The 13650-nt window shown below is 39.5% G+C and overlaps 1 protein-coding gene across 8 annotated transcripts in view; it reads left to right on the top strand.

Annotated features, from left to right (window-relative positions):
• Positions 1 to 13650, top strand: part of NTNG1 (netrin G1) — a 200242-nt gene that overhangs the window by 128591 nt on the left and 58001 nt on the right. For 7 of the 8 annotated variants that reach the window (XM_074961223.1, XM_074961231.1, XM_074961225.1 and 4 more), the window contains exon 5: positions 9716 to 9742. The exons of the other annotated variant lie outside the window; for it this stretch is intronic. In XM_074961223.1, the coding sequence (XP_074817324.1) occupies positions 9716 to 9742 (27 nt within the window). The remainder of the gene's footprint in view (positions 1 to 9715; positions 9743 to 13650) is intronic. 8 annotated transcript variants of the gene reach the window in all.

Raw genomic sequence — 13650 nt, 5'->3', positions numbered from 1 at the left:
TTCTCATCCAAACTCATCTGTTTGGCACCCGTTCTTATTAAAATGTGATGATATAGTGCCATTTTAAAGGAGTGATATGAGTGAAGGGGGCCAAGAGTTTGTATATTAGCAGGATTCCTAGTCATGTCCCTAAATAGCTACCCATCTTGCTCATGCATGCCCGCAATTAGAGAGAGATCCTATCCCTATTCCTTGTCAAAGCTAAATTAGCTTCACTGAAGTTAGTATCTGAGGTTGGCTCAAGTGACTGGAAGTAGCTTTCTAAAGAGATGCTACTTCGATCTGTAGGTTGGAAGAAGCCTTTGTGGTATGATACTGATATGAAGTATGGGACCACTCCTGCGTGAAGGGCAGTGTTGTACAATGATGATAGATCCATGATAGGCAGGAAAGATGAGGTAAGTGGGGTAAAATGTTACAAAATAGCAGTGCTTCCTGTTGTTCTCACTATGTACAACTTACTGAACTTGGCTAGCTCATGAGGACTTAGAGCAGGTAGTAAGCCACAGACTGAAGCTGGGAGACCTGATGAAAGGAAAAGAAAATAAATAGCAGTGTATTTGAGCTTGGGCATTCAGGGAAAGAGAAATGTCAGGATAACCTGCAGCTGATTAACTGCCTTCCCTCATATTAGACATCAACTTTAGTGGTTAATAAAAGGTTCCAGATTCACACTTGAAAAATGATACACTGTAAGTAACATTTGCTATATTTTTAAAAAGTGTGACTTGCAAAATTATTCTAATGCACTATTCCCTGTCCACTAACCCTTTGCAGTTGTTTTTGATAGTTATAGTGACACCTACTGTTGGGAGATGGAATACTTCAGTTTCACTGACTGACTTGAAACAAATCTGTTTAAAATAAACTGCAGCAATGAAACTACTTTGGCACAGTCACTAAATTCTAGCACAAGAAAGCAAGGTGACTGTTGCACAAATTATTAAGAGTCCCAGGATGGGTTGTGTTTTCCTTTTGGCTCCCAAAAGTTCTTAATGCATTGTGCTTTCTTAGAAATAAAGTATGCCCAGGCATGCCTCTACACACCCAAAACTCCCATTAACCTCAGTAGGAGCTTCCTACATATAGAGACTAAAAGACTGGGCCTGAGAGACTGAACTACCAAGGGAAAAGGGCCTATGTTTTAAAACATTGATCAACTATTTTCTCATGCCTGTTCAAATGAAAGAGAGCCACATTTCTAGTGATATTGCTTGGAGGAGCATAGACACAGAATAAGTGATAATCCTCACATACACCATTCTCTTGCAGTGAATTAAAAAATTGTGACTTTCTAAAGCAAACAAATGCAGTTTTTACAGAAGCAGGAGTTCTAGGGCTGTTACAGGGAAATGGATAAGCCAGGTTTCCTGAGAAATTTGCTGTGTGTAGTCCTCTGGGTCAACAGCCATTTGAAAACACATGATCATAACTAATCAGTCCCCTTGGAGGATTAGAAGAGGCTAGTTTCTTACAGCATCTCAGGATTTTCAATCACTAGGAAATTTGTAGTTTCTAAAATTGATGCTGAAGTTATGATGCTGTAATCATACCTCAGCAGGCACTTGAAAAAGGAAAAAAGACTCACTGCCAGGTCATGCTGCAGTACAGATATTCTAGCAAAGCATCAGATGTGGAATTTAACATCTCTGAACTGACTCCTTGGTCCAGGATCTAAATTTAGTTCATCTCCAGGTGTTAAAACATGCAGTGTGGAATGCTCCAATTAAAGGAAAGCATCCTTTTCAAGAAAGATTCTGATATAGTTAATAATCAGCAATTACTATCAATCCATCTTTGAAGTCAATTGTTTATTGGCTGTTATATACTTTATATAAACCTACAAAAGAATTCTAAAACTCATTTTCTCTGTGAGGATCTGATTTTATTAAATAATGTCATTTTCTTTACTGTGTAGTTAAGAAAGGTTAAGTATAATTTTTCTTCAATAGGTAATAGAGAAAAATTTGAGATTATTTCATAAAAATCAGATGAGTGATAATTGGAGAAATCCAAGTTATAAGCCTTTAAAAGGACAACTCCAGATATTTTCTATCAAATATTGTGGCTATATGTATATATATTTACAGTGAATTTGCTTATAACACAAGTCAAATCTAAAAATATAGCTATTACTAGAGAGCTATCTGTGGAAGTACATGGTTCTGAGCTTTACTTATGGAGGTTGCTAATTTCCCTGTGATCAGATTAACTGACAGAGAATCTCGCTCTCATTGATTTCAGAGGGGAAAGCATTCAGATATGAACACTGTATTTAGTTGTATTTAAATGTGTTTTAAAGTGGTGTGTAGGAAAATGCAGTTTTGTTATAAATTAACTTGGTATTGTTTACTTTTTATATTTAGATGAGGAGTGGGAGTTCTATATCAAGATAGATAATGGGTCTGATTCTCCATCACTCTGCAGCCTATTTGCACCATTCCACTGGTGTAAAGGGGCCAGAATCCCAGTGAGTCAGACCAACTGAAAATTCCCTCAGTGACATAGAAGCCTTAGGCCAGACTCTCCCCAAAAGCCTTGCCATGGGAATGTGGTTGTCTCTCCACTCCAGCTATTCTTGAATGCCAGAACGGTCCATTAGTGCCACAGACAGTCAGGTGCATAGTAGAGCAGCCATACGGTGCAAACTCCCACATGACCCCAGGATCAGCGAAAAAGAAAAGTACCTTAAACTTTCCTTTTGCTCATCACCTTAAGTGCTTGCACCAAGCACAGCTCAACCAGAGAATCAAGTTTAATATGTGCGTCCAGAACTCCAGACAATTGATGTTACTATAAAGCAGGGGTTCTCAACCTTCACTGCACCACGACCCTCTTCTGAAAACAAAAATTACTGCAGGACCCCAGTGCGCTGTGTTACTCTGGAACAGTTAATATTTTAAATAAAAAAATGCATTAAAGACCATATCTAGAAAAAAGTTTAAATTCACAAGACAATCTTTATATCCAGCCGTAAAAAATAAATATGTACCTTATGGGAGGGGTATGCTTGTACAGTAGCTCCTCACTTAACGTTGGAGTTATGTTCCTGAAAAATGTGACTTTAAGCGAAACGATGTTAAACGAATCCAATTTCCCCATAAGAATTAATGTAAATCGGGGGCTTAGGTTCCAGGGAATTTTTTTTTTTGCCAGACAAAAGACTATATTTTATATATATAAAACTTATATTGTGTGCATTTATAAACAATTTAATACTGTACACAGCAATGATGATTGTGAAGCTTGGTTGAGGTGATTAAGTCAGAGGTGGGATATTTCCCAGTGAATGCCTTACTGCTAACTGATGAACTAGCAATTGGCTGAGCCCTCAAGGGTTAACTTGTTGTTAATGTAGCCTCACACTCTACAAGGCAGCAGGAATGGAGGGAGGGGAGACAGCATGGCAGACAGAGACACACACCGTATGTGTGTGTGTTGCGCATTTCCTCTTTTAGTATGCTGACCCACTCTAACTTAACAAGGCAGTGTATTTAAATCAGCAAGCTGAGACCACAGCTGCTGCCAGGAAGCTCCCTCCGTCCTGAGCCCTGTCCTGTGTCTTCTTGCTCTATGGGGATGGGGTAAGCGGGGTGCAGGAGCAAGGGGGAGGGGGACACCCTGACATTAGCCCCTTTCTTCCCCCCTCCAGTCCCCCAGCAGGCAACTGATAGCCTGCTGCACAGGGAACTTAGGGGAGCGGGGAGCTGATGCGGGGGCTGCCGGTCCATCCTGGTTCCAAGCCCCCCACCAGCTCGCTGCAACGGGCTGCTCTTCCTGCAAGCAATGGACAAAGCAGTCGGCTGCCAAAGGACGTTATCAGGGAGCATTGCGTAACTTTAAACAAGCATGTTCCCTAATTGATCAGCAGTGTAACAACGAATCAACATTAACCTGGATGACTTTAAGGGCATGGCTACACTTCCAGATGTAGAGCGCTTTGAGTTAAACCAGCCTTCGGAGAGCACAGTAGGGAAAGTGCTGCAGTCTGTCCACACTGACAGCTTCAAGTGCACTGGCGTGGCCACATGTGCAGCGGCATTGGGAGCGGTGTATTATGGGCAACTATCCCAGCATGCAAGTGACTGCAACGTGCTTTTCAAATGGGGGCGGGGGATGGAGTGTGACAGGGAGTGTGTTGTGTGTATGTGGGGGAAGAGAGAGTGGGTTTTGGGGGTCCTGAGAGCATGTCAGCATGCTGTCTTGTAAATTCAGACAGGAGCAGACCCCCTCTCCCCCGCTTCCCTCTCTCATACACAGCATTCCACACTAATGGTTGCTTTGTCTCAGAGCAGATAAGCAGCTGGCTGTCAGAAATGGCGCTTACAAAGGGCATATCTGCATTCCTGCAGCGATTCAAAAACAATGACAAGGTTGGCCACTTGACTTAAGGGGATTATGGGACGTTTCCGGAGGCTGATCAGAGCGCAGTAATGCAACATCTCGTTCACACTGACGCCCGGGCATTTCAGCCAAGACGCAGCAAGCGTTAATCTTCTCACCGAGGTGGAGTACCAGGAGCGCTCTAGCCATGGAGTCAGAGTACTCTAAGTGCCTTGCCAGTGTGGACAGGTAGTGAGCTAGGGCACCCAGGACTGCTTTAATGCTCTCTAACTCGCAAGTGTAACCAAGCCCTAAGTTAGGAGTTACTGTATTGATTAACACAAATCCTCGAAGCGGAGCTCTGTGTGGCTGAGATAAAGACGGAGGTCATCTTCAACAGTGAGACGGGCCCTGTATTTGTTTTTCAGTAAGGTCAGTGCTGAAAAGCCAGCTACACACAGGTAGGTGGACAAAAATGGCCTGAGCACTTTCAGTGCTGTAGATGACAGCTCTGGATATTCTTCTCACACAGAAATCCAGAAGTTAGCAAGAGGTTGTTCAGAAAATCTCAGCATCAATGTCTCATGACAGGAAAGGTCCATTAATGTTTCTTTGACTATAAGTGACATAACAGCACTTCTGCATTAAAGCGATTTCTAATCCACACCTCTGTTTTCTGATCATTTTCAGGGAAGTACTCCCTAAACTGCAGTTTAAGGCTTTCCAGGTGGCTGCATTATGGGTTGCAAGTCATGCTTTGGCAAGGCATTTTCATCCAAAAAGTCATCCAGTATAAAACCCCTTCAAAACTGCCAGTGTCCACATGCACATACCATAAGGAAAGTTTCTTGATTCAGCTTTCAGTTTTGTCAGTGAGAGAAGTGAGGTATTTAACTCATTTAGGCATTCAAAAATGTCTTCCAGGTAAGCTAGCAAAGCAAGCCACTTGGTACCTGCAAACTTTTCGGCCAGCAGGGAATCTTCATCTGAGCTCAAACAAATAATTGAGAACCTTTCCCTGAGACAGCCACCAAACTTTTGTGTGATGAAGTAACTGATGGTGCTCAGCTCCCATCTCACCACACAAACAGATGTACACTTGTTGAGCTGCTCTTGACTGTGTGAACAGCTTCATCATGAACTTGTTTTAGGATGGGTGGCTTTTTGTTGTTGTTGCAACTAGGGCTTGCCTGTGTATAAAACAGTGCATCCAAACTGCTTGCGGTGCAACAGCCTGCACTCAGGTGACTGGCCCACTGTTTTTTCCAGTTATTGCACAAATGCTGTCACTGCAAATTCCTACACAGCACTGCCATTCCAAGTCAGAATCAGAGACAAAAGCACTGAAAAGTGCAAAAAGCTGTTCCCATGTAGCATGCTGTAGTAATGGCTGGCAGAACAGAAATTCCTCTTGGTGTTTTTCATCGTTCTCAAATTTTACATATGTCAGCATCTGAACAGTCCCCGGCACATCTGTTGTTTCGCCAAGTTGAATGGGGGAAAAAAGAACTTTGCTTGATTTTGGCGATCACTTGTTCAGTCACATCATTTACCATACTGTGAATACACCTGGCAATAATGTCATTAGACAGGGGAATTGAATCAAGTTGAGTCACTGCACTTTGCCCCTATATAATCAAATCATTCCTTGGCACATGGCAGAAAAGAAGTTTCTCCAGTAGAGTGTGGTTCCCAGTTTTACATATCCAGTATGACACAGCAGAAGATGCCTCAAGGGCGCTCTCATTTGTTGTAGCTGCCAATCTGAGTACTCTCTTCTGGCCCTGTAGCTCTCTCAGCTTTTGCTGGAAAAAAAAAATCAAGTGGTTTTGTTTGAATAGAACTGCACCATGTCTCCAAGTGGGTGCCACATTTTAGACGGTTTTAAGCTCTCCTTTGCCAGAATTTTGCCACACACTGTGGCCATGGATCCCCCTCAAAACCAGCCCAGTAAATCCCTATTCCAGATATTTCAGATTGTATATTCAGTTTCTTGGTTTTTTACTGCTGCTTAGATCCTCGTTGTGAGCTCTTCTTTTGCTGCAAGTGCAATCAACTCCCATTCACTACCCCCCTTTCCTCCACCTTTTTTCAGAAAACAGTCCCTTGCTAAAATTATTTCTACCGCAACTTTTCAAACTGGCTTTATCTACAAGACGCACTGATTCCTTTCTAGGTGCTGAGTAGAGGAAGTGATGTACAGAGCTGGGGTTAAGAGGTGGGAACCAGGGCAACTGCCTGTGGCCCCATGCCACAGGGTGCGCAAAGCTAAGTTGCTCAGGCTGGAAGTCCTGCTGTGGATGAGCTTGGGCTCTGGCTGTCAGCCCTATGCACCACAAGGCTTCCACTATCAGCACAGGGCTGACAGCCCAAGCCCTGCCATGTGCAGAGCTGAAATTTGTGGTATGAAACTCAGGGTGGGCAGGTGCCCCACCACCCTCCCTAAATGGCCCCCCTGTGGCTTCAGTCTGAGCCCCATGATTGCAGGACTCAGGGTGGGGCTTTCTGCCCAGGCTCCCTGCCAGTCTAGCTCTGGCCCAGATGACCCCATTAAAACCCCATAATCTCACACTTTGAGAACCATTGTTATAAAGCATTTCCCTATTATGTGCGAAATTTATTTTTCTGTCTTTTTCCAGGGCCAAAAATATTTTAGGAGACAGAGAGAAGTTCACTGCCACTCAGAGCTTCTCTTTCCTTTTTGAGAAATCTGTATGGAAATAGCAAAAGAAGCTTCTCAAATAGGGAATGTGAAAACAAGCTAACAATATTAATACAAAGTCCTTCAGGCAGGCAGTTACCTTGTTTTCATTACTCCTCATTGCTAAGGAAATGTTCATCATTATTTTTCATTGAGACTTTTGAGATACAGTAAAGGAAGAGGAGTACAAATTAATAAGAAAACCTCTCCCTACCTTGCAACTTGCCTTGGAGAGGAAGAGAAGGTGTGGGGGGTATGTGTTTATATTTGTGTGTGTGTGTGTGTGTGTGTGTGTACGTACACATAAAAGGGAATATTTAATACCATTTCACAGGGGAGCTGTGAGAACATTACCTGCCTTTTTATCTGTACAAGTCCCATCTGTGTATAAAGAAAATAAAACATATTCAAAACATGACTAAACTGCCACATATAAATGGTAATATATGTTACTAAAGCTCATCTAAAAATAGTATTCCAAGTTGAGTTCCTTTTCTATTTAAAACAATGGGGAAGAGATTCTATCATTGTTACTCTGTTTCCAAGAAAATATGGCAGCAGTGGAATGAGAGGTTTTTTATTTCTATAAATACAATTTTAATGTTCTCTATTTAAAAATATCAGTGTTGTAGTCTGTGATACTAATTACATGATTCTGAAATTTTGAAACATTGATGGAGTTTCCATTTAAACATCAGTTTATTCTCAGCAGGAGTCAAATACATTGTTTTATAAATAGTGTTTGCATATGGAGCCCAGTCCTGAAAATTGCTGAGAGTCTTCTGTAAGGTGATACTCTGCACCTTGCAGGACTGAGCACATAGGGTTTCCAAACGGAATATAAAACTTTTGGGACACAATTCTCACAAGTACCCAAAAAGTACTATCTGTAATTGAGGTGGGGAGTCACAAAGGAGCCATTTATGATTCCCTGACCCTGGAGCTAGTAGTGCTACATGGCCCCAACCATGAAATAATTTAGAGCTGCCTCAATATGTACTCCTTTTCCTCCCAGCCATGCTCCTAAACCAGATTGCAGTGAGGACTGTACAGGCAGGCCTCGACTTTATGACGTTCATCTAAAGACAAACAGCACTTACCACGTTTCTAAATTGACACCCTGATTCGACTTACGACCTTTGGTTTCGACGTAACGATGCTCGGTCCTGCAACAGAGTGTATTGCAGTTCTGATTTACAACATTTCGACTTACTACGCAATTTTCAGGAACCAATTGTGTCGTAAATCCAAGGACTGCCTGTATTCGGTTGTGTATTCTACACCCCCAGTGATGGTTCCACCTTGGCAGAATCCTCAGCAGACTTGAGAAGCCCAAGGCTCTACTGGTGTAAACGATCTGATAGAGCCTAGGATATAGCCATAATGCACAGTAGGTTACTACCTAATATATGATAATGAAAATAATTATAATAAAATAAGCCTGATTCTGCAGCCCTAGTCTACACTGAGTAATGCATACTCCTACAAGTCATTCCCTTGAGTAAACGTCGCAGAATCCATCCCAGTTTCTCTGCATTAAGAATTTCAGGAAGAAATTTAAAAGGATAGTAGATGCTAATGGAGAAATAGATTTCTACACTATAATATGCCATCAAAAGTCAATAAAACGTATAAAAGGCAAACTATTTAACTGAGATGATGCGAGTAGCATGGATTTAAATACTGATCTGCAGTTTGTGGCTTTAACTTGGGGGCCTGTAAATAGTCTCATAGGCATGTTTCACTTTAGCTAAGGAGAACTATATTGCAAGGAATATTGCACGTCCACATTTTCTACCAAGTCCAGTCACACTCTAAAGTGGTTCTCCCACATTAATTCAACTTGAGAATTGAAGTGAGAGAAGAAAAATCAATGAGGGGCATGATCAATATGAGTGACCTAATGCGTTGTATTATTTTGCTCAATTAAATTTCTATTACATAGCTTAATCCAGACAACTGACAGGTAAAAGAGGAACAAAAAATGATAGCTAGATAAAGTTAATCTAATAAAAAACCAAATGATTTTCAGCAGCCGACTGAAGCAGCTAATAATGGATCTATCCCTGTAGAGACACCCCTCGACTTACGCAATCATTCCGTTCCAGAAAGCCTTGCGTAACTCGAATTTTGTGTAAGTCAGAAACATATACCTGTACATTATGCAAAAATTTCCGCAACTCGAAAATCCTATTTCTGGCTTATGGAACTTTTTCCATAAGTGCGAATTTGCGTACGTAGGGGTCTTGCGTAACCCGGGGAGCGTCTGTAATTAAAATAGTTTCCTAGATATACCTGATACATCATGGCCTGTATTTATTGTCCAGACCAGAAACCTAATAACTGTTTAGTATGAATACAGAACTGTTCTGAACAACTGCATGAAGTTATGAGAGCAGAAAAATGCTGCATGTCTCAGAAATACTCCAAATGTCATTTTTGAACACAACAAATACCTTCCAAAAATTCCCTGCAATCTCATATTAAAGAATCCAAAGCCTCTACAATTAAAAATAGAAGGCTTGGATGATGTATGTGCAAGTGCTTGGTTCTAGCTGCTAATTGATACAGTATTCTGAAGTTTATGAGAGTATGAGAAAATAAGTTCCAAATATTTGATGCAATGCTACAGCCTTTTAGACACTTACAGTAAACTACTAACTATGCCCTTTTTACTCTCTTTTTCTACAGGTATTCCCAGTATTTCCAGTATTGGTAGTAAGTAATAAAAAGCAAATCTAGAATAGCTTTGCTATGTTATTCAGCTTCTTAGCTCTATTTTCCCAACATCCATTTCTGTTGTAGATAATGTTTCACTGAAATGTGCTTTACGGTAAGGGGACTATATTATTGACTTTGCCATGCTGCATTTACATGTAACTGCATTACGTGATCAAAGAGAATATGATATGTAGCTCATGAAAGTACATCTGTCTGAAAACACAGCTTCTTGATCAGCAAATAAAAGAGTTAGCATTACAAATTGGAACATCAGGATGGCATTGGGTAGAAAAATATTTTCAAGTACATTTTCCAAAACACCAAACTTTATTAATACCTAAGAAGAGTAGAGCTCTTAAAGCTGTATATATGAATAGATAAATATAAGGGGAAATGGAAGAATGCACTAAAATGCATTTCTTTTTGTTTTTAATCTAGTGAATGTATTGTATCAATCAGAGTCTTTCCATTGATTCATAGATTCCAAAGCCAGACGGACAATGGTGATCAGGCCATAGAGCTAAACTAGAGAATACCTTTTAATTGACATCAGCGGACTCTAGCTCAGGCCTTGAACAGAATAAACAGGTTCTATGTTGAGATTCATTTTATTGTATAAAATTAAAACATTTAAAACAACTAACAACATATGAAATTGCCTTTTTTAAAAATCAGCTATTATAAATAAAAACAATGCAAAAAAATAAGAAGATGGTATTTGAGTCAAACCATCCTACGTGTAAGCGGGTACAGTCATGGAATGACAGCTAATTAGAAATAAAGCACTGAAGCAGAAAAGGTATCATTCAAGTAGCTGTGTGAAAGAATGGTCCTGCACAGCCTCTGCTTTGCATAGGCGTTAGGCACAGATTTTGTACTATGCAGGTTTATCACAATTTAAGCAGTGTCAAAAGATTTTTTTTTTTTTTGCAATACCTGATATCTGGCTGAAAAGCAATATTCTGATCATTTGGATAAAGCAGCTGCCTTGCTTCTTATAAATGCGTGGTCAGGTCTTTCAATAAATCAGTTCAGTTTACTTAAGCGCATGAACAGGCTTAGGCACTGATTTGTTAAGCACTAGACAGCATGTTAAATGCCATCAAAACTAGCCTCTTTGTAAATGGGAGTAGTGTTTCATGTCCATTTAGATGCCAGCTTAATCCTATGGCATCCAGTTTGCAACCTTAAATAGCAAAACAGCATGAAAGACAACAACTTGCCAATGAAAGTCTTCAGTTTTGAGAGTCTAATTTTTCTGCTTTAGTGTCTCCCTTGACATTTGCCTCACTGCAAATGCACAATGATGTACTTTCACAATCTTGACAATTGCATTTGCACATGTATTTTGTATTCAAAAGGGGAACTAAATAAAAGGCAGTAAAAAGAGATTATTAAACTATTATTCCCTGGAATCCTACGATCATAAGTAACAGAAATGGATAAATGGCAAAATAGCTTTTTGGAGCTCAGTTGTGCTACTGTTTGTCAATACTGTGTTGCATGGACTACGTTGTTGTGATTTTCACTTTACACTCCATACAGCCTTCTTCACCACATTCACCATCTCTGAGCATCAGCAGATGTTGGCCTTTGAATACTTAATAGGGAAACTCAAATATTTTTTAATCAATGGTGACCTGAAAGGATGCATTGTTGACCTCTTTGAATTCTATAAACTTTTACAGTGAGGTGATTAGTGTCATTTACTTATTAAAATGAACAAGATTCTGTTTAACATCCCTTAGGAAATATAGTAGTTACTGCAAGTCTATGCATCATCTTAAATATATCCGGTATGGATGTCCTTTGAATAGATGAGGCAGGGTTCAACAAATTTCCCTGCCCATGTGGAATGCATGAAGCATGAGCACCAATTTATGAGTACACAAAGAGATGACTACAGTGTTTGGCTCCTACCCACTAGATTCCTCCTCCCCCACAGGGGTATTGAGTAGCTCGGGGAAAAAAGTGGCTGTTCATGGCACAATTTTCTAACGGCCTTTCCTATAGGATAGAAATAACAGAATTGTCATTAAACAATGGAGAGTCCCTTGACTTCTTGGTCCTACTCCACTATGTAACTATGTTTTAACAGAATTACAATCAATACTTAAAAAACACACATGATTAATTACTTGAGGCTGCTTTAATGGATTCTGCATGATTTCTTCTTTTTTTTTTGGTCTATGCTAATACAATATATGTGTTCATAATAGTAGATTTCTGTCCTCGGCTGGGGACAGGAAATTATTCTCAGATGACACCGTTTTTTTGCCTCTATGAAACAATAAACTGGTGTATTGGCTTTTGTATGCTTCAAGCTTTTCACAGTTTAATACAGAAAAAATGAACACAAAACTGCCAACATACAAAGAAAATGTCACTGCAACAGATGTTCATGTATCACCCATAAGACTTTTATGATCAAAGCATGCCCAAAGAAAAATCAACGATGTATATATTTATCTATGTGTACATATATGTATAATACTGCATTCTCTTTGATCTCAAAGCATCTCATATTAAAGCAGCACATCATTAAAGTTTAAACACAAAGAAAGAGTGGTCATTAAGTAAACATCCTTTCTGATCATCTACAACAAAAAAAATTAAACCAGAGCTTTCCCATTAAGGTCATTTGTACCTGCTGTTGTCTTATCAATTGAGTAATAGGTTCTTTGATCATTTCCAGCATACCTGATTCCAGTGCTGGTCTTTACAGCATTTTTCAGGCATGGCTGGAAAAATATTGGTGAGATTGTTAGCAATTTATGAATCCCAAAACCATTTCATAATTATGTAAGCTTTTATGATCAGTGATGCCTTCATCCAATTTGTAAAATTATACAAAAAGTTACTCAGACTTACTTTAAATAATAATTGTATGTAGGCAAATATATCAAAATGTATTTTATTGTGACCAAATAGCAAAGTGATTAGCTTGTACCTGTATGCCTGACTTTAAAAAACTTTAATCTTCTATCAAATAACTTCTATCCTTATTCCTGTGGAGCATAATTTCACTAATTATGCTAAACAGTTTGTTATAAAGAATATAATTAGACATGGATAGGATTGACATGATATGCAAATAGCTTTGTGTGGGTGATTATCACCTCTGAAGCCTGCTAGTGGCAGATGAGTCAGAGTTTAGCGACAGACCATATATTGAAATGCAAGATGCAATCAAGATAATCAAATGGTCTTTTATGTTTTGTTTTTTGTTTTTCTAATTGCCAATTTCAAATAAACAGAAATCTCTCTTGGAAGGATAACCAATTCAAGACACAAAAGTCAAAATATTGTACAGCATGACTTTCATGCATTGCTTTCATAATCTTAAAATATCAGCTGGGTATTTTTCAGGTTTGGCAAGTGTCAGGATGAACGCTTTTTTTAGTGGTCTCAGATATGCTTATACGAATTTGCACGTTACCCAAGGTTTTTGCTAACAAACACCTGAGTTCCAGTTCTCCCATTATTTTCATCACTGTAAATATTATAGTCCTGATATCATGTACCACTGAAGTCAGTAGGAGTTTTTGTCATTAACTTTAGTGGTTGCAGGATTGAGCCCTTTCTGTAGAGCCAAGTTCTGGTCCTGAATGCAATTCCCATTAACTTAAGCAGGAGATTCAACATGCATAATGAAGTGCAGACTTTGGCCCTTGTTTATTAATTTTTCCCTATTATTATTTGAGTTGATATATTAGTACATAAAGAAAAAGTTTCCCCCAGAAATCCATCACCCTGTCAAGAGACCTCTCAGATGTTTTTTCTCCTTGAAGACATTTGAAACTGGCTTGATATTATATAGATGTTGGTTTTGACACAGCAACAACATATTCTGATTTGGGTTTTGTTTGATACAAGTGTGAATTGTGAATAAAATAACAAGGGTA

The sequence above is a fragment of the Natator depressus genome, chromosome 8 (genome assembly GCF_965152275.1).
Source record: "Natator depressus isolate rNatDep1 chromosome 8, rNatDep2.hap1, whole genome shotgun sequence".
Taxonomy (NCBI): Eukaryota; Metazoa; Chordata; order Testudines; family Cheloniidae; genus Natator; species Natator depressus.
This window is presented reverse-complemented; position numbering and strand designations above follow the sequence as displayed.